Below are 26,028 nucleotides of genomic sequence, written 5' to 3'. Positions count from 1 at the left end.
CCCTGGGGATCCTGGTGACACGTGTGCTGGTCCAGGAGGTCTGGGGCCGTCTGGGCGTCTGCATCTCTAACGAGCTGGCTCCCGGGACACAGCTGCGGGTCACAGAGCACGGTTAGGTTCCTTTCCCTCCACCCTTCAGCCAGCGCCAAGGCCACAGCGTCCCTTTCTCAATCCTGCGCACACGTGTCCCTGCTCCTCGGTCTCCTGGTTCAGAGCCCTGTCGTGGTCAGTCCATGCCAAGCTGTGGGGCGCCTGCTCTGCCAGGACGCATGGGCCCTGAGCTACGGTGGGGACACGGTGGCAAGTCTCTGCCTTCATGTGCTTTGGGTCCAGCCTGCGGGACAAAGCTGTTGGCTCAGAGACAGAGCACCCTGAGGACAGCCAGGTCTGTGTCCTGTTCATTCTCTGCCCTGTGCCAGGAATGGGGCCGAGACAGAGCCAGGCCGAGGACGGGAGGCAGTTTGCTCAGATACTAACTTTCCCAATTCCCGTGCTCAGCGGGGACACTGAGGCAAGCGCGGTGCCCGGATGCATCACCTCTGCGCTAACTCTGTGTTTCCTTCCAGTCACTGCCATCTGGACACACACAAGGGAGCTTTGAACTCGCAAATAAGGAAGAAAACAGAGAAAAAAACCGATATCCCAACATCCTTCCCAGTAAGATTTTACTTTTTTTTGGCGTGATCGATGTTGTCTGCACTGAACTCAGCATTGCCTTGCGGCTCCGCAGGACTGTGACATTCCTGGTGCTCGGATGACTGCTCAGCTGGGGCTCCAGAAGGTTCTTGCATGGCCTTGGGCACCTTTGTTGCTGGTGGTGGGTCTGGCTGGGAGGCCTGGGCTGCCGGGGGCCGAGCAGGGCAGGGTGCTGCCTCCCTCGTGGTCATGGCACCCCCAGGGCGCCCCTTCGGCCCCAGGCAGCCCCCTCCCTCACACTCAGTGCTCTTGGCCACAGGCAGCAAGTCCCCTGAGTTTTCTGAGGTCCTGGATCAAGGACAAAAACAACAGAATAAGAAACTTGTGGGAGGCCGAGGCAGGAGGATCACTTGAGCTCAGGACTTCCAGACCAGCCCGAGCAAGAAGAGCAAGACCCTGTCTCTACCAAAAATAGAAAAATTAGCCGGGTGTGATGGCGCAGGCCTGTAGTCCCAGCTACTCAGGAGGCTGAGGCAGGAGGATCGTTTGAGCCAGGAGTTTGAGGTTGCTGTGAGCTATGATGACGCCACTGCACTCTACCCAGGGTGACAGAGAGAGACTCTGTCTCAAAAAAAAGAGAAAAATTAAAAAGAAAAAAGAAACCTGTAGGGGCTTCGGCAGCTTCATGGGAGGGCTCAGAATCACCCCGATTTAACCCCAACGACAAAAGGTGGCCGTGGGGTGGTGAGTGGGCACAGGGGCGGCAGGGCCGGGCAGCACACAGACGTGTGCCGGGCTACAGCAGGGCAGGTCGTGTCCTGGGGCGGCTCGCACAGCCCACCTCGGTGCCAGCCAAACCCCGAAGGTTCTGATTTCCCTTTGCAAAAGCTGGCCCAGGAGTGTTGCGACCTCCTTTGCCCCGCCTGGACCCTCCCGTCATGGGCGCTGCCCATGGGTAACAGAAGGGCAGCCTCCAAGGGCTCCGCTGAGTCCAGGTTCCAATCCTGGACCCGAGGCCTCCCCCTGGTCCGTGGGGTCGCCCCTCCTGGACAGACCTCCATGGGATGGAGGAAGCTGGCTCCCAGCTGCTTGTTTAGGGCTAGAATTGAGTCCGTCTGCTCTGTTTGTCAGAGAAGCTGTGGTCTGTCCAAATCGGGGTATCTAGAAATCAGTATCAATGTTTAATTTAATTACTCACCTTAATTGATTAGCTTAAGTTACGCCTTGACTTGGCTTGGTGGATGTACAGGTTAAGGACCTACTCAGTGCCAAGCACTTTCCTAGCTTCCTACTTCTCTCAATCCCTAAACCCTTCACCCCTTAAAGGGAACATTTCCACTGTTAGTACTTAGGTGGGACCTCAGTGGCAGGAGCAGGGTGAGGCGCCAGGTGTGGGAATGACCTACACCCGGCCCCTCCTCCCCTCACCTGGGAGTCCCCGCCTGGAACAGGCCGAGCCTACCTCCCCCCTCCGCAGACCTTCCCGGGCTGTGTCCCCAGCTTGTACTACGGAAGAGATCTGGCCTTTCCCCCAGCACACAGCGTAGCAGGATTCCGAACAGGCCTTTTCGGCTTCCCCCGTAAATTCTTTCCCACCTCCCTGCCCAGGGGCGCCACACCCCGGGAACTGGAGGGTGCTGGCAGCCATCCAGGGCTGGGGCCTCTGCCAGGATGTGGCGTGTTTCACATTGGCGGGACGATGGGCTTATGGAATGGTGGCCTGGAGCCATTGTATCCTGGCAAGGACCAATGGGGCAGTGTCTGGCATTCGGCAGCCGGAGGGCTAAAGGCTGCAGGAGTGGCGGGTCCAGTGCCCCGAGGCCTCTACTGGGGCCAGGATGGGTGGGCTGTGCCCTGGGGCCGGGCAGGGGGCTCCCAGGGCTGCTCCCCAGAACCAAGCTGCCCCCCTGACTCAATTGGAGCTCCTGCTCTTACTTGGGGCGGGGCTGGGTGAGCAGGGGGAGGGGGAGGGGACCCAAGTCTGAAACTCTGTACAATGCACCTTCCCCGACCTTCCTGACCTTCCCCAAGTCCGGGGCAGGCGGTACCAGATTCACAAGGTGACCCTGGGCCCAGAGTCCAGTCCGTCTGTGCCTCGGGGAGCTCCGAGGACAGAGGCCTAGGTGCTTTGGTTGTCAGGCAGGGGGGACTTCTGCCCGTGGAAAGGCTCCGTGGCCGACGGCAAGCAAGGCCTCTTTTCTGGAAAGATGCCAGCAGCTGATAATTTTAGGAAATAATGTTGTGAAAGTCAAGTGTGACTTTTTAGAAAAAGACAGGAAGCTCTTAGAAACGGCAAGAGCCTAAATCGAACCAGAGGCTATTTTTTACTGCGCTCTGCTCTAGCCGTGCTCCCCGCTAATGGCTCCAGATTGTTTTCAGCTGGCGCCACACGTGTGCAGCCTGAGCTGTTCCTGCCTCGGCTGTCAGCCCGAGCAGAGGGTCCCACGGCCAGCTCCGGGTCTGTAAGTTTGGAGTCTGACTCCCCGACCGCCCTGTGTGGCCCCCTCACCAGCGGGGTGGCTGTGCCCAGCAATGGGGTCCCAGGCCACCGGCCTTCCAGGTGAAGGTGACAAACCACGTGTGCCCGAGGCCCCGCTGGACTCCCCGCCATCAGTCCTGAGGGGACCAGGATGGGCAGAAAGCAGGGACAAGGACCGAGGATTATCCAGTGATAACCCAGTACAGAGTCACCAAGCACCCACCAGGTGCCAAAGCCTGTGCTGGGGCTTCATCCCACGCCCTGGCTGGGTCCGGACGTCCCTGGGAAGGCCTCTCGCCCATGACACGGGAGGTGCCGTGCCCGGGGCCCCTGAAAACGTTCTCGTTTCTTTTAAAATCAGAAAAAATCATAGACACAATCCAGCCTGGATTATAGGCACCTTTTCACTAACTGCTAACAGCCTAAAATAGCATTTACCGTTCGTTATGGAGGAAGCAGCCCACGAAGGCAGAAGTGGCTGGGCCACGGTGGCCGCAGCGGAGCCCTGGCAGACACCTCCCAACGTGTGTGTGCACACACACACCACACACACCCCCATGTACACACAGCACACACACACACACACACCACACCACACACACACACACATCCACACATACACATACGCACACATATATACACACACCACACCACACACACACACATACACATACCACACACAGACACCACACCACACACACACCACACATACACACACACCACACACACACAGACACACACACACGCACATATACACACACCACACACACGCACATATACACACACCACACACACACGCATATATACACATATACACACACCACACCACACACACATACACACACCATACACACACACAAACCACACACATATACACGCATATACACACACCACACCACACACACACACACACACCACACATACACATACACACACCACACCACACACACACACACATATACACACCACACCACACACACACACATACACACACCATACACACACACACACACCGTACACACACACACACCACACACACATATACACACACCACACCACACATACACATACACACACTACACCACACACACACACATACACATATACACACACCATGACCACATTTACACAACATTCACATCACCCACCACGCCACAAATACACACACACCATGTATACATACCAGACCACACAGCAGGTACACATATACACACACACCACACACACACACACACACACACACAGGGCATTCTGTGGTCAGCCCTCCCACCTAACCCCTTGCTGTGAGAACATGTTTCTTCTCCTCTTAGAAGCTCACAAGGCCTAGTAGAATGTCTTGTTCTAAAACGCAAATGTAAGCCCGCTTCTCAAATGATGCGTTGATTTGATCTGATTTCTTTTGCTGAGTGGAAGCACTGGGAGGGAGCGTGTCTGAACAATATGAACTAACCACTTGCGGGGAGAACGTTTCTCTGCCTGTTCGTGGCTGTGCGGAGAATGTGAGCGTGTCGCTGTAGCACACAGTTGAGCATGCCTGTAACCAAACGGGCAGCTGGCTGTTTTCTCAGTGAACTGAAATGTTTGCCAGTGAAACACCCTTCCATCATCACCTACCCGGCCACATACACACCACACACACATATGACACACGCCAGGCACACGTCGTACTCGTACCACAATACACAATACACGCACTGCACACGTACCACGCTCGCACGTATGCAGACGTCAACACCCCCACCCTCGTGCACCACGGTCTCAGTGGGAAAGTTGAAGAAGCACATGCTTCCATCCCGGGGTTGCCGTGGGAGACCTGCTGTGTCGTCTCTGGCGGCCGACACTGTAGATGGAGAAATACGGAGCACATGCGATGCCTGACCCTAATGTTGTGGCTTTCTGGGTTTTTCCAGATGATCATTCTAGGGTGATTCTGAGCCAAGTGGACGGCATCCCCTGTTCCGACTACATCAACGCCTCCTACATAGACGTAAGTCGGCAGTGCCCCTGTCCCCAGCCTGCGGGACGCGCTCACTGGGCCATGTGGGGCTGGGAGTGGGTCATGACCAGTGGGCACTTTCTCCTCTGGTGCCAGGAGTGTAGAGTGTCACAACCTTTCCTGGCTGTTTGGCCCTAAGCACTGAGAGCGTGGAACCATCCTCGCTTTTCGAGCGAGCATCTGCCTCTGCGACTCTGTTTTCCAGAGACAGAGAGAAGCGCAGAAGATGTTCGTTACAGCATTATTTATATTACTGCAAGATAGAACAGGAGGGGCCCGGTTAAACAAACTGTAGTAAAAGCATGTGCAGTGGATTCTTAGGAATCCATTTTACTTGGTCTTTAAAAGATCATGTAATATAAATCGTAAAATTCTCATTAAAAATACAATATAAAAGAATTTGTACACATTAACCCGATCAGAATATACAAATGTCTGTGCATCTGCTTGCGTGCATGCCTGGGAAGATATTCACAGAGAAAAGACTAGTGAGGGAACATGTGAAATAGCATTTGTTATTTCTGAAATCACTGGTGAGCTTTGTTTCTTACTTTTTCCTGTGTTTTCCAAATTTTCCATGATGAGTATGTGTTCCTTTCCTAATAACAATAAAAAATCCATTCAGCAAAGATAACTCTGAAAACTTATAAATCTGATTTTGCTTTTCCAGGGTTACAAAGAGAAGAATAAATTCATAGCAGCTCAAGGTAAGCTTTTTATTAAGTTAATTTCTGAACATAATTTTGGTAAAATGATGTGAATGGCTATTGTTCCCTTATTTGTATGCCAACAATACCAAGGATTTACATCAGGGTTTTCTATGTGTGTTTGCATTTAACAGACATGTTAGATGTCCGTGGATACGTACGGACACACACACATGTATTTCCACACCTGTGTGATTTCAACGCAGGCACACGGTGGCCCACTGGTTGCCACTCCATCACGCTGATGCTCGCGTCAGATAACTGAATCCCTCTCAGCTGGCTGAGCACTACAGGGGCCCACGTCTGGGGGACAGAGGAGCGAGTAGCTTTTCACATCAAATCCATAACCAAGCAGTTACTTCAGTCGTGAAAACGAACCCTTGACCTCACACATCGTCCTCCCTGTGTGCTGAGGACTTCCAGCCCCGTCTGTCATTTCATTCCGCCACGGTTGTTATCTGAAGGAACTGGTTCTACATGCAGTTAGGTGTCAGTGGAGCTGAAACTAGACTTCTCACACATCCTCACTCTTAGGCCAGGAGTCTAAAAGTGTACATCAAAATCACCTGGGAAGGCCGGGTGTGGTGGCTCATGCCTGTAATCCCAGCCCTCTGGGAGGCCGAGGCGGGAGGATCACTTGAGGCCAGGAGTTCAAGACCAGCCTGAGCAAAAGCGAGACCCCATCTCTACTAAAAACAGAAAAATTAGCCAGGTGTGGTGGTGTGCACCTGTAGTCAGAGGTACTCGGAAGGCCAAGGCAGGAGGATCACTTGAGCCCAGGAGTGTGAGGTTGCTGTGAGCTAGGTTGACGCCACTGCACTCCAGCCTGGGTGACAGTGCAAGACCTTGTCTCCAAAAAACAAAAATAAAATCATCTGGGGAGTTTGTTACCTCCTGAGACAAAAGGAGACACACAGACACATCACACATGGAGGACAGCAGCGTCAGCAAGCCTGACGCACACTGGCTGAAACAGATGACACACGTCTCTCGTAAGCAGACATCGAAATGGAGGGTTGTGACAATAGCTCACTCAGGGCAGGAGCTCCTCTACCTTCCTGCGCGTCCTCGGCGTGCAGCTCACCCTCAGGCCGCAGAATGACTGCTGTGCCACCAGGCACTGTGTCTGTATTCAGACAGGATGCGGACAAAGGGCATAGGACTTTCTTCTAGTGACCTTTTACTTTTGTTCAGATCCCCTTCCTAGGGACTTGCGCTCTTTTCTTACTGGACGGCACCATGGTGAGAGAGTGAGCTTTTCACAAAGGAAAGGGGGGTTAGAAATGAAGCACCAGTCAGCCTGCGGTCAGCCTCTCTCTCTCCCTCTCTCTCACATACACGCACATGCACACACACACACACACACACACATGCTCACCTATCTGTCCTGATTCAGGGTTCTGGGCTGGGGCCTTGTATTCCGAGGCCTTAGCAAGCACTTGGACACGCAGCTGTAGACCCAGCCCTCATCCGACACCTGCTCCTTGCCCGTGGATGGGGAAACCCAAACCGGCTGCGACCGCTTAGCTCCCGGGGGCTTCCTGGCTGGAGTGGAGCGAGCGTGGCAGGACAGGCCGGGAAGGCAGGAGACCTGCTGGTCCCTCCCAGCCTCCGCGGTTCTGCAGTACGTCGGGGCACGCACTGTCCCGCCAGCCCACGCCCCCCTTGCACCCCAGAGATGGAGGTGGACAGCCAGCCCAGGGCTCACGGCCAGGGTGTGGGTGGGACCCCCCAGCGACTTCTCTTTATGCCCTTTGACTTTGGAACTGCCCTCTGATACAGGCCCTAAACAGGAAACGGTTAACGACTTCTGGAGAATGGTCTGGGAGCAGAAGTCCGTGACCATCGTCATGCTGACCAACCTGAAGGAAAGGAAAGAGGTGAGCCCGGCAGCCGGCGCGTGATGCAACATCCTGGTGGCCGCTGCTGCTTGGCGGGGCGCCCACCGCTTCCTCTTCCTCTCCCTCTCTCCTTGTCACCGCAGGGGAAAGGCCACAGCACTCGCCGGCAGTGTTCTTACCATGAAATAACCCCCCGTGTTCATGTTCGCAGTGTCTTAGGGCTCTGACCTGCGGGGTAGCAATGACACGAGGGTTTTCTTGTACTCCCAGCTGAGCGCGGGTCCCCGCCCGCCACCGGCTCTGTCGCCGTGGCGGGAGCAGTGGCTCACAGAACGTAGACTTTGAGCGGGTTGAGCGTGTAACGTGGCAGGCCTGGACCGTGAATGGAATCGATTTCATGCTTATCGTCCAGACCAGAGAAATGCACGTGACAAACAAGGTGTCCTGAAAGAGTGTCGATTTGTCACGACGTGTGTGGAATTAGCTGTTTCTGATGCACAGAGGGATGCGTGTGCGTTGCGGTGTAAGAATTCGGAACGGCTACAAAGCAGAGAAGCTGCACCGATTCGTCTCCTAGTGCCACGAGTGCTCGTCAGCATCTGCTTTGCGGGGCCCGCTGTGTCCCGGCAACGACGGGCTCGCACACTGCCCGGCCCCGACAGCACGCAGGCGACGTGGCCAGCACTCCGGGGAAGGGCGGCCGGTTTTAAACGGAAGTGCCAGGCCTTGGGGGCTCAGCTGGGCCAGAGACGAGGCAGGAGCCCCCGGAAGGGCAGGGCCTGCGGCACGGTGGTCCCACGGCGCCACCTTACTGATTGCGTCCACACCAAAGGGCACCGGAAAAAGCCTCCAGTCACCATTTCTGGTCAGGGATAGGATGGGGGAGGTTTGTTTCATTTTCAAAGTAGTCGGAACAGGGCTGGGGAGGGCCCCCCCTCCTCACTGTGCGAACCCTGCCTTGTCATCCTTTGTCATCAGAAAGAGTGGCGGGAGGGAAGCAGGGGATTCCCGGTGCAGGACACTTAACCCTGGCCTGGCTGGGGCGGCGGAGGAGCCCACCCCTTAGAAAAGGAGCTCGACCCTTTGCGGGGGCCTTGCGGTGCCCGGCTACGCGGGGCCCACAGGGACCGGTCTTCCTGGGGGCCGGCTCTCCAAACAGGGACCAGCAGGAGCAGTGGGACGTGGAGAACGCCCCTGTTTCCCCCTCGGTCACTCTGCTGCCGCGTCACTTGGCATTTTGTGTCTGGATTTTTCCACTCCTGTGACTCAGGGCCGGGCTGCTTCTGCGGCTCGAGTCCCACCGTCTCGGATGAAATCATTTCTCAGTCGAGTTCCCTTTTTCTTACTTGCTCACACGCCTGTTGCGGGCTCCTCGGCCTCCACTTCCTGGGGCCGCGCGTTGCGCAGTGCGGCTGCTCCGGCATTGTGTGGTCTGGCTGGGGGAGGGGGCGATGAGGGCGTCAGAAAACAGCTGCGAACACTGAGCCCCCTGGGGGCTGAACGTGTCCTCTGTCCCCACCAAGAGCCTCTCCAGGCAGGACTCTCCAGGGGGTCTCCAGGCTCCCGGGCCTGGAACTCCAGGACCCTCAGGTGTTGCTGCTCCTCTGAGACCCCCCGTGAGCGCAGAGCAGCCCGGAGCAGGCTGCAGAGGGGGACGACTGTGCCATGGACGTCGCAACGCAAGGAGGCTGGTCTCCCGTAAACACCAGACACTTTTTGTTTCATAAGATTATAATCCTGTGACCCCACCAGTTAGCTGTGCCGCGCACGGGCCACTCCCAGCATGGATGTCCGACGTCCTGAAGGTTTGTGAAATGCCAGAGACGATTCTGTGGCACATTGAGCGGATCTTTTCCCACGTCAGGTGGGTCCTCGTCACTCATGAAGTCCCTGCCGACGGAGGACTTATGGGAGGGGCTGCAGATTAAAAGGCCTCCTGGAACTTGTGTTTTGGGTCATTTTGATTTCGGAGGGTGGGAAATGGCCTCTCTGCCGCGACGTGCCGTCTTCTGCACAAAGCACAGCGGCTCGGCCGCGTTGGAGAAAGACGAGGATCGTTGGGTCGGTCACAGGTCCGCTGCGCGTGAACAGCAAGCTGGTGGCAGAGATGCAAATCGTTTGTCTTAGTGAACTGAGCAGGAAAAAGCAAAGTGCTGAATTCGATGGGAAATGCTTGGGGAAGGCGTCCTCACACCCCAGCCTGAGGGTCACTTTGGGTTAGGTGCCCGGCTCTGAAGGCTCAGCACGGCCCGTCTGTGGTCAGTGCGGTGCAAGGTGTGGATTAGTGAATGAGTGAAGGAAGGAGATGTCATTGAAATCAGAAACCTCTAGGGTCCTAGGCGTAGTCTTAGGGCCACCTGGAACCAGGTGTGTGGCCTCAGTTTCCCCATTTCTAAGGCAAGCACTTGCTGTGCGCTCTCTGAGCTCCCGGAGCAGTCTGACCCTCGGCTGGTGTGTGTGAGGCCTTGTGTGGATGGCCGGGGGGACGGGACAGGACAGTGACCGAGGATCTATTTGTTTCTGTTAAATTGTTCTGTGCAGGAAAAGTGCTATCAGTACTGGCCCGACCAGGGCTGCTGGACCTACGGAAACATCCGGGTGTGCGTGGAAGACTGCGTGGTTTTGGTGGACTACACGATCCGGAAGTTCTGCATACAGCCAGTAAGCACTGGGGAGCACACGTTTAGAAGATGATACTTGCCCCCACCCCAGTGCTGCAGTGGCCGGGGCCAGGCTGTGACAGGGGTGGGTGAGTTAGTGGGCCGAGACTCGAGAGGACGTGCGCTTGGGTCTGCAGAGAACGTCGGACATGCCCGGCCCCCTGTGACCATCCTGGGCCTCCCCGGGAGGAGGACGAGTCGAGTGCAGGAGCCCAGGTTTGGCCCCCACAGGAGCACAGTGTCATTTCACACACTGGAATTGCGAGGCGGGATTCTTCAACACTTTCCATATTGTGTCTGAAACCGCCTCATAATTGTTCACACTTGTTTCCTACTGCTCCCCCCACAAAGGATTTAAGGCAGACTTCAATAAAAATGCCTGTATACAAAACAGGTGAAATGAAGAATTAAGAGAGATTTAAAAATCATAGAGGAAACAGAAGGTCATATGATCAGGATTTAAAGATAGAGTGATTGCCATAATTAGGTCACACAATGCGAGTCTGAGGTTCCTAGAAGGCACGGCAAAGAAGGGAAAAGGATGAGCTTTATTGCTCTTGTTATCCCTGCTCACCTCTCTCCCAGACTTGGGCACGCAGGTGCGCACACACATGCACACATTGCACTTCCAAGTTCACCGTGCATAACCTTCCATGGTCTAGAGCAGGGGAATTAAACTCTTGGGCTCTGGGTACGAAAGCTGAGGGGGGCTCTGAGGATGGGTCTGGGCGTCTCCGATGAGTAGGCCAACCACATCATCTTTTCTCCCAGATGTAAGACGTTTTTGAACATGAAAGGACATGCTTTGGGCAATTACTCAGGACCACAGGCCTGCGGTGGGACTGTCCGGGCAATGCGGGGCATGGCCTCCCTGCTGCAAGTGGGGTCCGTGAGGATTAGGACCAGCTTTGGGTGTGCATCTGGCTACTCGGGGCCTACTGGGGGCCCTTCTGTGTGGCGCCCCATCCAGAGCCGGCAGAGTAAGCGCCGGGCCCCTCCTGCACGCGGCCCCAGTGCAGGGAGCCCCCGGGTCCTCAGAACCAGACCTTGTGGGGGCCGGGTGCAGCCGCCCCACCCCACTCTCGTTTCCGTGTCCCCTGCAGCAGCTGCCCGATGGCTGCAAGGCCCCCCGGCTTGTCTCACAGCTGCACTTCACCAGCTGGCCCGACTTCGGGGTGCCCTTCACCCCCATCGGGATGCTGAAGTTCCTCAAGAAAGTGAAGGCGCTCAACCCCGCGCACGCCGGGCCCATCGTGGTGCACTGCAGGTACCACGGCTGGGCTGCTGGGAGGAGGTGCCCGCCTGGGAAATGACCGGGGCAGAGCTTGGCAGGGTGGCATGAACACAAATGTGCGGCGACTGCGCGGTGGCCCCGAGGACCCCATGGGCAGAGAGCTGGAGGGAGGGCTGGCCCGGCGCGTTCTGTGGCAGCAGAGCCCCCTCCTCATCCCAGTGTGGAAAACCGACAGAAGCTGAGGGGCCTGGGTTGGTTGAGGGAGTGGGGCTCTGGGCACCTGCCCCAGGGACTCCCAAGTCACTTTGGGGAACCGAGGGGGAAACCACGAGTCTGCAGGAAGGACACCCCCTGGACGGACACACACACACACACACACACGCGCGCGCACACACATGTTTGTAGATGAGCACACTGAGCCTCGCAGGGGCCATGGATGCCCCCAGCACACAGCGTCCTCTGGATGCCATCCTGGGCACTGGGGCAGAGGACTGGCTGCCACTTCCCCACTCTCAGCCTCAGTTTCCCCATCTGTAATAGCAAGGACAACCTCGGGGGGGCCTGTGACTTGTGTCTGGGTGGGCTTTGCATGACACAAGGAACAACTGTAAGCCGAGGCCGCCATCGCGGCCTCCTGGCCAGGTCCTGCTGACCCGTGGAGAGCCCTGCTGTTCCTGCTGGCGTGTGCCTCCCCCGGGGCCACTTTGATGAGACGCTTTGTTTCCAGCTGTTGCGGACAGGTTCGTTCTGAGTATCACAGCACTGCGAGGGACAAAAGCCACCCAGTGATGCAGGTGCCCTGCACCTGTCACACAGATGTTCAGGAGACGCAGTCCCGAGACTCTGGCAGAACTGGCTTTCGCCAAGTCTGAGCCAGACCCCGTCGCCAGGGCCAAGCAGGGCGGGTCCCCACCCCACACACCCTCCGATGCAGCCTGTGCTGGTGGGGTTTGCAGGTCAGGTAACAGGAATCTGTCAGACGACACCTCACCTAGTGCCCCAAGACAGGTGAAATTATTCACTCAGTTTGACGGAGGAGGAGGCTGAGTCCCAGAGGTGCTGCGTAGCTGACCCAGGGTCCCCAGGGGCAGACCCAGCATGCCAGGTACACGAGTGATAAGAAGAAGTAGTGTTTGATAATTGAGGAAAAGTTATCCATGCAGCCTTGTGCAAAGCTGGCTGCAAGGCGCTTTCTGATGGATCTGTTAGTGGTTTCCGCGGTCGGCAGAGGACTGCGGCGATTGCGTCGCTGAGACTGCAGCGCCCTCTGGTGACCTCGCCGTAGGTTTGCTGTTCATCAACCAAAGAAAAGTTGCGCTGGGGACCTGGATGCAGGGCGTGTCCTTCCGTTTCCGTGTGCAGGCATCCACGGCCTGCTGTTTACCTCGGGGGGAATGTGACTCACCAGGGGGCCTCTCCCTTCCTCCCTGAAGCGCGGGCGTGGGCCGGACGGGCACCTTCATCGTCATCGACGCCATGATGGACATGATGCACGCGGAGCAGAGGGTGGACGTGTTCGAGTTTGTGTCCCGCATCCGCAATCAGCGCCCGCAGATGGTCCAGACCGATGTGAGTCCTGCCTCCTTCTCTCCCTGGTCTGAGCTTCACAAAGCAGGCCCCGGGGCTGGGGCCACACAGGCTGCAGGACTCACTGCCTGGCCCACGTGGGGGACCCTGGCTCCGATCGGCAGGTGGCAGACGCCGCAGCTCGTCCAGGCCCCCCCAGCTTCACTCCCCACTCTGCCCCTCCCCGCGGGACCCCGTGGCTCCTTCACTCTCCTCACTCTGGTCCGGTGCTTCCTGTTGGGAGACGGGGAGACTGTATCCCCCCCAGGGGGTGCAGAACGGCACCTGGCATGCTCAGGAAATGCCAGCTGCCACCATCGTCTTTACTCAGTGGCGTGAATGGTCTTATACACGGCCATCAGTCTGGCTCTTGCCCCAGACCTCCTTGCGCTGGCAAAAAGAGGAGGAAAACAGAACAGCCCCTTTGGCTGCTGAGCCCCGCGCGGGCAGAGCCTGCGGGCAGAGGCGAGGGTGTGGGTGCTCCTGTCCCGCAGATGCAGTACACGTTCATCTACCAAGCCTTACTGGAGTACTACCTCTACGGGGACACGGAGCTGGACGTGTCCTCCCTGGAGAAGCACCTGCAGACGCTGCACGGCGCCGCCACCCACTTCGACAAGGTCGGGCTGGAGGAGGAGTTCAGGGTGAGTGCGGGGACCCGCGTCTGCACCCTGGGGCTGAGGCCGAGGGCAGCCGTGTACGCGAGGCCTCTTTCAGTCACTTGCCCTCTGATTGACCCCACAGAAAGCAGGGAGCTGCCCGGGCCAGTGACTTGCGAGAAGCGTCAGGGGCCTTTCAGAGCCTCGCGGGGCCGGGCAGGGGCGAGTGCCCGGCGTGTCTGTGTCCCAGTGCTGAGGGGACGTCCTGAGACAGAGACAGGGGGTTCCTTTGCACAGGAGCCCTCACGGGTAGTGTGGCCCAAGGGTGAGCACTTTGCTCCTGAGTGTCAGAGTTGTAACTGCGTCGTTGTGTCCTTCTCGGCCGCAGAAACTGACTAACGTCCGCATCATGAAGGAGAACATGAGGACGGGCAACCTGCCGGCCAACATGAAGAAGGCCCGAGTCATCCAGATCATCCCGTGTAAGGCCCGCGGGCGGCACCGGCTACCAGGCCACGGCCACTTACCTCTGTCAACTGAGTCACAGCGGGGTGTCCTCCGAGCCCAGGCTAGGGGTCTTGGGTGCTGTGTCAAGTGTCAGGAAGGACAGGCCCACCTGTGGAGCACCGGGTGACCTAGACAGGTCATGGGCTTGGGGGAAGGCCGGGGAGGGCTTCACGGAGGTGAGATTTGCGGCAGGCGCGCCTTGAGGCCTCCTGAATCAGAATCCGAGTCCCACGTCATTCAGTGCTCCCCGAGCCTGGGCGGAGGCGCGTCCCCCCTTACACAGAGGGGAGCGAGTGCTTTGGCCAAGGTCATGCAGGCGAACTCGGCTGAGACCTTCTAGGAAAAGCCTTTGGCCTTGGGGAGGGCAAGAAATGGGCCCAGGGTGGAGTCGGGACTGTGGCCTGCTCCCAGATGGGGCGGGGAGGGCAGGCCTGGCAGGGTGTGGAAGTGCAGAGGCTGAGGCCAGCGAGGAGGCCGACTCTGCAGACATCCAGGGCACACGGAGGGGTGTGGGACACTGTCCCGCTTGAGGAAAACAGGGTGCGTGTCATTATGGACCCGTCCTCGCCACGCGCTGCGGGGAATGGAAGGTTCCTGGGGGCTTGGGGAAGCCCTCCCCAGCCTCAGACACCCGATCCCTTGTGGCTCTGGTGTCCTGCTGGCTGCTCTAGGGCCCCGCCTGGTCACATGCCTGTTACTCCTTAAATGCAGTGTTTTCAGTGCTTATATTTTGGCATGTATTATATTGATTCATGAACAATGAAAATGATAACTGGGTTATTTTCAGAGCTTTCCTACAAAAAAAAAAAAAAAAACCCACTTCCGTGGATCACTTTAATTAGCTTATTTTATAATGTAAGCTTTCCAAAGAGTTGGCTTTGCTTAGCAACTTTATTAATAGGCTCTACTTTGAAAGCTTGTAGTGACAGAGTAAAGTTTGCGAGGCAGGACAGTATTTGAACTAACTAAAGAAAACATTGCTTTGCAGATGACTTCAATCGAGTTATCCTTTCCATGAAAAGGGGACAGGAATACACGGACTACATCAACGCCTCCTTCATAGACGTACGTATAGCGGCCTCGGCTGTGCTTAGTGTGAAACTGTTTCCTTCACATCTGGCCACACAGACTCTTGGTTACATCAGAAAGAACTGACACGTTTCCAGAAACTCAACAATTTTGTGAGCAGAATTCCTTGCTTAAAAAAATGATAATGTGTCATGGGATTAAGAAAAAAATGAATAGTAAACTTTGGAAACAGAAGGATATGGACTCACTGCTAAGTAATTAGCTATTTTTTCATTCTGCTTTCAATATATAGCTATTTTTCTTTTACATATCTATTGCACATCAATTATATATCCAGCGCTTCTGAGAACTTTCTCCTGTGTGATTTCTGTAACATGTACTCATGTGGACAATACAATTATGTGTTTAGAACACGTAGACGCAGGTTTTCTTTATGCACAACGGCATCAGCAGAGAAATGGGCAAGAGAAAGCGTTGCAGCTAAATGCGTGTTAATGTTACTGTTTGCAGATGAGAAAACTGTGGCAGAAGTTAGCAGAGTCCTAGCGGAGGATCTGGGATTTGAACCCCCTTCCTCCAACTCCACGCACAGGGTCCTCTGCACCAGTGTGATGCTAATCTAGCTGAAACACGCAGACACGTGTCAGAACCAAAGCCGCCGGGTGCTTTCAGGTGGTCACAAGCCACTGGTAGTTGGAAATACCCATTCATAGCTGACTCAGGTGCTGAAGGTGGAGGTGTATAGTTTTCAGATAACGTGACCATCTTGACCTGCTTCTTGGGCACGTGCCATGCTTCCTGGCACCCATGCCTGCTGCGGTTCGGTTCAGGCCGTGGAGGATTGCAGGGTTTCCCTCATCAGGCCTCGGGCTGTCCCGAGCGCATGTGCAGGGAGTGGACCGGGCGTGGAAGGAAGTCAGATTTTAACCCCCGCTCCCCCATTTGAAGGGCTACCGACAGAAGGACTATTTCATCGCCACCCAGGGGCCCCTGGCGCACACGGTGGAGGATTTCTGGAGGATGGTCTGGGAGTGGAAGTCCCACACGATCGTGATGCTGACCGAGGTGCAGGAGAGAGAGCAGGTGAGGGGGGCCACCCAGTCTGGGCCCTCTGGGGGCCATCTGGGCACCTGTGGGGACAGTGGCCACTCTCGACAAACGTCTCACCTGCCGTCAGTCCTGCAAACACATGGGTGGGGCTGAGCCAGGACGACTGGGCACCCTTTCCTTTTGTGGGAGGGGGTGGGTTTAACCATAACTACCCACTGTCTTTTATTCTTAACCTACCTTTCATTTAACCTGCCTTGACGTTCTGCCATTTTGTATTGGCCGAGATCACAGGCTGTGGAAGAAAAAGACATTATTAACTTTTTTCAAGACAAAGACACAGGCACTGATGTGTGTACCTAACTGTTATCATCCTGGTTGAATTGACTGAGCTAAATGTTTCCCTTTTTGCAGAGATCCATCCCTGCTTTCTTGTATTTATTTAATAACATAACATAATAAACCCCTGTAAACCCACCATCCAACAGAAAAGCCAAATTTCAGAAATAGTGTACCTCTATCCAGATCCTCCCCCAAGACATAACTACTACCCCAAATTTGTGTTTTGATTTCTTTGCTTTCAAAAAAAAAAACAGCTTTATTGAGATATAATTCACCTACCATCCAATTCGTCTTCTTAAAGGATACAATTCAGTAGATTTTATTATATTCACAGAGTTCTACAACCATCACCTCTGTCCAATTCCAGATCATTTTCATCACCCCAAAAAGAAACTCCATTGCATAACAATCACTCCACATCCCTCCCTTCCCACAGCCCCCGGCAGCCACTACTCATGACTCTACTTTCTGACACTACGGATTTGCCTATTCTGGACACAAATGTAAATGGAATCATATTATATGGCTTTTCTGTGATTGGGTTCTTTCACTTAGCGTGTTTTCAAGGCTCACTTGTGTCGTAGCGTGAATCAGTGCTTCATTCCTTTTTATTGACAAGTAGGATTCCATTGCATGGATATACATTTTGTTTACCAGTTCACCAGTTGATGGACTTCGGGTTGTTTATACTTTTCCAAAGTGGATGTGGTTTCAAAGTGGACACCAGCAATGCGTAAGAGATGTCGTTCTTCTACATAGCTTATATAGCATTCTCAGACCTCTTGATTTTCGTAATGGAGCAAATGTAAACATTATCTCTTTGTGGCTTCGATTTGCGTCTCTCTGATTCCTGCGAGGTCGAGCATCACTTCACATACTTGTGGATGGCATATTTCCTCTTGTGCACAACGCCTTGCCTTTCACCCATTTTTCTTTGAGTTGTTTGCCCTTTTCTTTACTGATTTACAGGAGTTCTTTACATATTCTTGATACTAGTCCTTTGTGAGTTTTATGTATTGCAAACATCTTTTCACAGTTTGTAGCCTGTCTTTTCACTCTATTAATAATGTTTGTTGATGAAGAGAAGTGAATTTTATTGTAAGCTCATGTTTCAATTTTTTTGTGTCATGGTTGGTTAGCTCTTTGGGGATCTTGTTTCATAAATCTTTGTATACCTTAAAGTGAAAAAATATTTTCTTCTTCCAAAGGTTTCATAGTTTTGTTTTTGGCCTTAAGTCTTAACCCATCTTGGTTCACTTTTATTAAGGTTCAAGACTACTATATATGGTAGTGCAGGTTGTGCACTGCCCAACTCTAGGCAGAGCTGGGGCATTCATATTAGCCCAGGTAGGGTTTGAGTCAGGGATCCAATTTCACTTTTCTCATACAGAAAACCAATTTTTCCTGCTCCATCTATTGAATAATCTCTCCTTTTTATCATGTGGCAATGTTCCATATACATGTGTCTGTTTCTGGGCTCTGTATTGTTCCCTTGATCAGCAGGCATTCACAGGCATTCATATTCATGTTATTTTTTGGTCAGATTAAATATGTTAAATGATTTGAGAGCAATTCTGCATCATTGAGTCAAAACTGCCAGGAGCAAATTATTTATTACGAGACTTAAAATTTTATTTTCTCTCTGAAGGATAAATGCTACCAATATTGGCCAACAGAGGGCTCAGTTACTCATGGAGATATAACAATTGAAATCAAGAGCGACACCCTTTCTGACGCCATCAGCATTCGAGACTTCCTGGTCACGTTCAATCAGGTACTGTTGCTGTAGCTCTTTAAACTCTTGCAGATCTAATGAACCACCAGCGTCACTCAGGGTTCTGCTTTTCATTGTACCAGAATGTGGCTCTGCGCCTATCGTGCTCCTCTGGAGTCCCAGGTGACTTTGAATGCCCGCAGGTTTAATACAGAGCCACGTTATCCAGTGGCAGGTCTCTTGTAAAATTCACACCTCCATAGCCACCTGCCTCCTTGCTGGGGAACGAGGATGGTGGGGCAGAGAGGTGACTCCGAGGGGTGTCCACTGTGCTTCACTGCTTCCCGCTCCCGTCTGGGGAGAATGACATTAGCTGGCGCAGGAGGCACAAAGGGGACGAATGAAGCCTCAGAGGCCTCTCAGGGCCTTCGTCCCGGTGCTTTCTCAGAGCCCTCAGCTGGCCCTGTCCCCACTGGGGCCTGGGCTCTGCTCAGACTCTATCCCTGGCAAAGAATGAGAATCCAGGTCAATCATGGTAGCATGACTCACCTGTGGGACTGGCTCTGAGCTCAAGTGGTCGGCACAGCGAAGTGCGCTTGCCCGGAGACTTGTCCTCCTCCACGCCAGCAATAGAATGGCCTGGTCCACGAGACTCACCTCCAGCCTCTGATGGAGAACGTGGCACCACGGCTTCTTGGGAAAGATGATTCCCTCCCCCCAAGCAGAGCTGCACAGGATCCCTGGAAGGGTTGGGGGGGCACTGTCGGGACACCAGGGGACATACTCTGGATGTCTTGCTCCCCACTCAGAAGGAAACAGCAAACTGCTGGCCTCTGCTTTTGGGCGAGCGCAACAAGCAACCTTCAGGCTGCCTAGGTGGGGATCCTGGTGGTGCAAAAGACCCAGGGAGGGCTCCACACCTCAGCTGATCCCTGCAAGGGGAGGGCAGTGGGCTTGGGACTGTCCCTGGGGGCAGCACTGAGATGCCCCTTCCTCCTGCAGCCGCTGGCCCGCCAGGAGGAGCAGGTCCGCATAGTGCGCCAGTTCCACTTCCACGGCTGGCCCGAGATTGGGATCCCGGCCGAGGGCAAAGGCATGATCGACCTCATCGCGGCCGTGCAGAAGCAGCAGCAGCAGACGGGCAACCACCCCATCACCGTGCACTGCAGGTGAGCGCTGGGCCTCCGGGCAGGGTGGTCATGGGCCACACACCCCAGTATCGCTGTGTATTTGCTGGACTCTTACCTTGCACACATGCATAACTGCACACAGATGCATAAATGTCATCCTATCACGCATGCATTTTGGAGGGAGGAGTCGGGAAGCGACTCATACACACATTTCCATGTGCTTTTGAAGTCATGAAAAATTGCCAAGCAAAGTTCGGACGAATGCGTGCAGGTACTTCAAGTGGCTCACGTTCATTGTGAAAGACCACCCTGGTTCTGGCCGCAGTGCCCACCGCCGCCTGCCTGTCCTCTCCCTGGGCTGGGGGGGCGAGAGGCCAGGCGGGGACTGCTAAGGGAGGCTGGAGCCATGCTGGCTCCCAAGTCAGGTCCAAGGTCAGATGGATGGAGCCACGGACACCCCTAGGGACAGCCGAGCCCCCAGCAAAGACCCGGCGCGCAGCATACGAGGGTGGGAGGGTGAATCTGGCCCAGTCTCCGACTCGCCCACGCGCCTCTCTGCACCTGTGTAGACCTGGGTCTCCCCTCGACACCCTTGCGAAGCTCTTCCAAGCAGCGGTTTGGGGTGTTCTTATTCTTGAGTGGTGCTCGTTTGCTCCTAAGACTGCAGTCTGTTTCTTTGCTCACACCTTGGCTTGAGGTCTCTGTGGCTGCTGTCTACCCTGCCCTCTGCCCACCCCTTGCAGCCGAGGAGCCGGGCTTAGGCCGTCAGGGACTCTCCACATCTGGAACCGCCTGGCTACACTCCTGGCCTGGCCAGCAGGTGGAGTGCACACTTTGGTTTTCAGTTCCTGGTATCTTCCGAGAAGTCATTTAGAATAAACTAGAAACGAGTTCCTGCTCTGCCTCGGCAAACCCAGGTTGTGGGTTTAGCAGGTGTGGGGCACTGGGGTGCAAAGGCGAACAAGAACCCACGAGGGCGTCCCACCTGTGGGAAGGCAGGTGCGGGGACCAGCCACTCAGCAGGACAGGAGCCTTCGAATAAATCCACACAGGACATTCTGGGGCCCAGAGGGCAGCCAACCCGCCTCCTTTAGCGCTGCTCACTTAAGCTCTCCTGGGTGGGCCTGGGCTCTGCTCCTGGGGGATTTGTCAAGCAAATGACCGTCTTCAACGGAGGTGACTCAAATCGTCATTGCTGGGAGGTGTCAACCGTCTGACTGTTCCCAGCAGTCAGTGTCCTCTTAACATCCCCTAAATCCCGCCTTATAGCATCGGAAGACAGACTCTCCTTACCGTGCCAGGGATACCCCTCCCTAGACCTGAACCCGGAGGGTTTGCGCTCCTGACAGGTTCCCAGGGGATACTGGCGCGGCTGGTCCAGGGACCACACTTCGAGAACCACCGGCCTACACAAGGAGCGGGGAAGTGGCTACCCTCGCTTAACACGCATAAGTGGTCCTGACCCATGTTGTGAAATGTCTGTCTGCCGTGATCAGGAAAGCGTTTTAGGAATTTTGTGTTTGCTGAGTCTTGCTCAGAAGCTAAGCGACACACAGTGATCGTTAAACCCCGGCCAAACGCCGACCATCTGCAGTGGTCCTGGCTGCAGTACTGACGGGCAGGGGCCGGGCGAGCTGTCCATCCCCCGAGCGCAAGGTCGATCGTCTGCATTAAGCGCTTTTTCTCCACAGCGCTGGAGCTGGGCGGACGGGTACCTTCATAGCCCTCAGCAACATTTTGGAACGAGTCAAAGCAGAGGGACTGTTAGATGTGTTTCAAGCTGTGAAGAGTTTACGACTTCAGAGACCGCATATGGTGCAAACGCTGGTAAGAATCCAAATGACGAGGCTGTCACGGAAGAGTGAGAACGCTTCCGTGCCGCGTTTGATGTATGTTTCCTTAGAGGAGCTCCAGCGTATGGGCAGGTGGGGAGGGAAGGGTCCCAAGGAGAAGAGTCGCTGTCACTTTTCATGGTAAAGCCGCCCTTCTGGGGGTCACTGACTCGGGTCTATCCTCTGGGGGAGACTCGGGAGGAGGGGCCGTGCACACATTTCAACGACTAAGACCACCGGGATCGAGGTGGTGATGGTGTGAGCTTCTGTGTCAAAGTGAACTATTCTACAAAATTCTAACGTACATTTAGAAATGTACTGTTGTCAAGTTCAAGCGCAGCACTGATGTTTAAAATCCTGGTACTCGTAATTTTCAATTTTATACTCTTGCATCTGGTCTGTTGTCCTTGGCTGGTCTCACTCAGCCTCAGGACACTGCCAAGGGGGCTCGAGGGATCCGAGGTACCCTTGCCCTGCGCGTTCTCTTTCATCGTGCGGATGTGCACTTTCTGGTTTCCAGGAGAGATCCCTCCTTGCCAGATTTGATGACGGCTCATGCTAAACCAGCGAGGACCATTTTAAAGGCTGTTTCGACTGCTTACTTTCCCCAGAGCTTCCCATTTAGGGCCTGTGTTCCCAGCCCGCTCCTTCTGCACGCCGGCACAGTCCCGGCTCCAGCAGCCCCGTGCCCAGAAAGGCGGGAAGGAGGCCATTCCGTGACCTCCTGCCACAGCAGAGCACGGCAGCTGGGGAGAGGCAAGGGCAGGCGGGGCTGGCATGTGGTCCCCTCCCCTGGCCGAACGTCAGACTCACCCGGGGGACGTTCACCCTCCTCCCATCGTTCAAGCTGCCGCTCAAACCAAATAGGTGGAATCTCTGGGGTGGGACCCAGACACCCACATACTTAGAACCCCCCAGGTGGTCCCACAGTGAATACAGGTTTGGGAGTCACTAGGCTAGACGGGAATCGTGGCCTGCTGGCTCCCCGCCAGCTGTGGCCCTGATGGCGGCCTGGACGGCTGGAAACAGCCGACGGAAAGGCACCCGGAGCTCTCCACGCCGTGGAGCTCCAGTCCCAGCACCGGCGGTGCTCGCGAGGCCCCCAGGAGATGCTGAGGGGCTGATTAGTGCCTCCTAACGGGTACACCTGCCTCTGGCAGCCCAGGGGTATCACGAGGTAGAACGACTGTGGGCGTGGAAAAAGTGGCACACCACACCACGAGAGGTGTTTCAGACCGAAATAGCAATAATAATTGATAAAAATTTAATAGGAACCCCTCAAAGAGCAATCGGAGAGAAATAATGATGGACCAGACTCTTCGGTTTCTTTCCCTGTTTTAATTGACTGCAGGTGTCCCCAGGCAGCGTTAATGGCGTTAGTCCCACCTGGCCAGCGTTCTGTATGAAAGATGCGCCACGTGGTGCCTTCAAAGCCTAGGCCGCGGCGATCGTCCCAGCTTCACAGCTGGGCTTGCTCGTGGCTCTGTGAACTTGGACAAGCTCCTTCCACTTTCTGGGCTTCAGTTCCTTTCTATGGACATGGGGGTGATGCTGCTGCCTTTGCAGTCACTGTGCAAAATTTGCTTTCAGTACGTCAGGGGCTCCACAAGTGCTGGCCAGGGAGGCCCAACAAACCATAGCCAAGAGCATCTCTCAAAGCTGCAGCACGCAGCGCTTCCTGGGTTGCTAGGGACTCACAGCTCTCAGTAACTTGCCTGGTCTGGCTGACATGGCTTAGTTCCAAGAGCATCCTGCATGCGGGTGCCTCCTGCCTCAGCTCTGCTCTTCCTGGCCCTGGCTTCTCTCTCTACGCTCCCTTCCTGGGAAGCTGCCCTCAGATATTCTTGGGCTTTCTTGCCTGGTGACAGTTTGAAGGAGCACTTTGTAACCTGACTTTTAAAGTCAGTGTCTAGCCCAATGCCTGGCCCATAGCAAATGCTCCAAAGCAAGTGGTGAATTAGCAAACGAACGAGGGAGAAGTTAGGCACTGAATAGTGACCGTCAGGTGTCGGCGCTGTGGAATCAGGTGTCTACAGACACCTTTCTCATCCCATCCTCACCAGACGCTGGTGTCCACTTCTGTGCACAGAAGTGTTCTGCAGCCACCTCCGTTTGGGACAGTTGCATGGCCTGCCCGAAATCCTCAAGCCCTGTGTCAGAATGAGATTCAAATTCATTCTGTCTGACTCCAGAACTGAAGGGCTCAGCGACTGCTCCATCTGGCAGGGCTGTTATGGCAGGAGCCACAGTGGGCGAAGACATGCCTGCTTACGCGCAGGCTGACTCACCCTGCAGGTGGGCTCGCAGATCTGTTTCTAACTGCTGACCCCTCAGGGGAGACCTGCTTCCAACATCCCCAATGGCTGTTAGTCAGACCTGGCATTGCCAAGGCTACAAGTGCATTTGTTTTCCCCGAGCCTTGTCGCTTGGTCAGAAAGGTCTGTCCTTGGCCTGGGGTGTGGCCTGTGTCATCCCAGCACACTGCCAAATACACTCTATCCATCAGTGGCCACCAGTCACATGTGCTCGACAACACCGGCTGGCCAGCACTTAGCTCTTGTGTTCCCTGTGACAACAGTGGGTGGGTAATGATGTCTCCGTGTCCCTCCCAGACTGGAGCCGGCTTGACATTCAGCTGATATAGCTGCAGATAGAAGAAGTTGGAGAAGTCGAGTCAGAAGCCACTTTGTGCATGTAACGCTTTATGAGGGTCATGAAAACCCTTATTCCTTTAAAGAGAGCCTATGCTTTTATTAAGAATTCCTTCTGGAAATTCACATTCCTTCTCCTTGTGAGGGCTGGGTGATCGGGCGGGAATCTTAGTCGCCAGAAGGGAGGACCCCCTGCAGTCTGGTTCTCCCAGCAACTTCATGCAAACTCAGGACCACCTTCTCTTTCTCTGGAAAACCCGGCTCCACCCCATCCCGCCAGACCCAGAGCTGCGGAAGGGCTGAGCTAGCTGATGTCTGGCATCTCTCAGCCTAAAAGGCTTCAGACATTGGTTCACCGTGTGCTGAGAAGAGGCTGAGGATAACGTATTGGAAAAAGATAACGTATTGGAAAAAGATGATGTATTGGAAAAAAACGTGTTGGAGCACGTGCTATGGGCCAGGCATTGGGCTAGACGCTGACTTTAAAAGTCAGTTACAAAGTGCTCCTTCAAACTGTCACCAGGCAAGAAAGCCCGAGAATATCTGAGGGCAGCTTCCCAGGAAGGGAGCATAGAGAGAGAAGCGAGGGCCAGGAAGAGCAGGTGCTGAGGACAGTTCTTGGCTTCTCAGGCCTCCCAAGTCCCTCTCCCGGCCCCAAGTTCACAGGTCCCACTCGAGGGTCTGCAAGTAACCAGACCCTTCCATGTGAGAAGCAGGTGAGCTTCCGTCTGCTGTGCCTGGAGCCCTGGGGGTCTGTCCCCTGCCCATTGTCCATTACGCCCACCTGGTTTTCCAAAGATTCACAGTTGGCTCTTCCAGTTTGGCGATTGTCACTTTCTCTGCCTGTTTCATTTCTCCCCATCGAGTGTCCATCACCGATGGTGCCACCGGCACCACCCAGCGGCCACCCATTAACTCGCTAACCTGGCTGTGTCCCTCATGGGGCTGCAGGAGGAAAACAGGCACGCACGGTGCAAAAGCATTTAATGAGAGAAATGCCTTATGTATAAAACATGTAAGGCGTTATTCTTTTGAACTGTAGTAAAATGTATATAAAACATTGTCCCCTTTGTAGAGTAAATTTAGGCTTAAAATAATCTAGATTTTCATTTTATTTAACTTTGATTACTTTTTGTTGCATTATGAAGTTTATCTGGCAATGTTAGTACTCTGCTTCTTTTTTTTTCTTCAGTTCAACAATAGTTATTTTCCAGTTAAATGTGAAAACTAAAGACATTTTACTCAGACCATTCTAAAATACACTACTTTGAAACTAAACATTGACATTTTCTATGTAGGAAAACAGCTTTATTTGGAAATTTTCATGTGCCTAAAAAGTAAATTATGCAACAGAAGCTGATGTGCATAAAGGTATCCAGTATTGTAATAAATAGATTTATTTATGTCTTATTTTTCAGTGTTTCAGTCTCCTAAGTTAATCAAATATGTTTTTTGAATTATCATTTTAATGTATTCTTGTTTTTCTTTTCAGGAACAGTATGAATTCTGCTACAAAGTGGTACAAGATTTTATTGATATATTTTCTGATTATGCTAATTTCAAATGAAGATTCCTGCCTTAAAATATTTTTTAATTTAATGGTCAGTATATTTTGTAAAAATTGTGTTAATTTATTTCACAGTGGACATTAATATCCTTCCTAATTTCTTTGTATATATTTTGTTATGCCTTCAAGGCCACCTGCTATAAAGTTATTAAATCTTAAATACCCCTTTTAGAAATTGGAATAATGTATTAAGGTGAAATAATATACCATAAAATATATATTTCTGCTAATATTAGTAAATATCTTAACTTTTCATCACATTCGTACTGTCTGACTTCACACGTTCAGCACCTCCAGATGTTCTAAGTCTTGATGTGCAGTGTGCTTGTGCGGGTACTGAACACAATGCCCGTCATTAAGAAGACAGTCGAGGACTCAGAAGTCGTTTGAAAGTGCTCTTTCCCGGCCGGGCGCGGTGGCTCACGCCTGTAATCCTAGCACTCTGGGAGGCCGAGGCGGGCGGATTGTTTGAGCTCAGGAGTTCGAGACCA

The 26,028-nt window shown here is 54.0% G+C and overlaps 1 protein-coding gene across 2 annotated transcripts in view; it reads left to right on the top strand.

The window, feature by feature from the left end:
- Window positions 1–25,790, top strand: part of PTPRE (protein tyrosine phosphatase, receptor type, E) — a 139,399-nt gene extending 113,609 nt beyond the window's left edge. The window contains exons 4-18 of one of the 2 annotated variants that reach the window (XM_012655367.1): window positions 567–657; window positions 5,026–5,102; window positions 5,782–5,818; window positions 7,601–7,698; window positions 10,201–10,320; window positions 11,423–11,586; window positions 12,987–13,122; window positions 13,614–13,763; window positions 14,107–14,200; window positions 15,214–15,290; window positions 16,203–16,337; window positions 18,292–18,417; window positions 19,360–19,526; window positions 21,179–21,314; window positions 25,463–25,790. In XM_012655367.1, the coding sequence (XP_012510821.1) occupies window positions 567–657; window positions 5,026–5,102; window positions 5,782–5,818; window positions 7,601–7,698; window positions 10,201–10,320; window positions 11,423–11,586; window positions 12,987–13,122; window positions 13,614–13,763; window positions 14,107–14,200; window positions 15,214–15,290; window positions 16,203–16,337; window positions 18,292–18,417; window positions 19,360–19,526; window positions 21,179–21,314; window positions 25,463–25,537 (1,683 nt within the window). In that variant the 3' untranslated portion in view covers window positions 25,538–25,790. The remainder of the gene's footprint in view (window positions 1–566; window positions 658–5,025; window positions 5,103–5,781; window positions 5,819–7,600; window positions 7,699–10,200; window positions 10,321–11,422; window positions 11,587–12,986; window positions 13,123–13,613; window positions 13,764–14,106; window positions 14,201–15,213; window positions 15,291–16,202; window positions 16,338–18,291; window positions 18,418–19,359; window positions 19,527–21,178; window positions 21,315–25,462) is intronic. The other variant, XM_012655366.1, reaches the window with a different exon arrangement.
- The last annotated feature ends 238 nt before the right edge of the window (window positions 25,791–26,028 follow it).

Source organism: Propithecus coquereli, unplaced genomic scaffold, assembly GCF_000956105.1.
Source record: "Propithecus coquereli isolate 6110/MARCELLA unplaced genomic scaffold, Pcoq_1.0 Scaffold473, whole genome shotgun sequence".
Lineage (NCBI taxonomy): Eukaryota > Metazoa > Chordata > Mammalia > Primates > Indriidae > Propithecus > Propithecus coquereli.
This window is presented reverse-complemented; position numbering and strand designations above follow the sequence as displayed.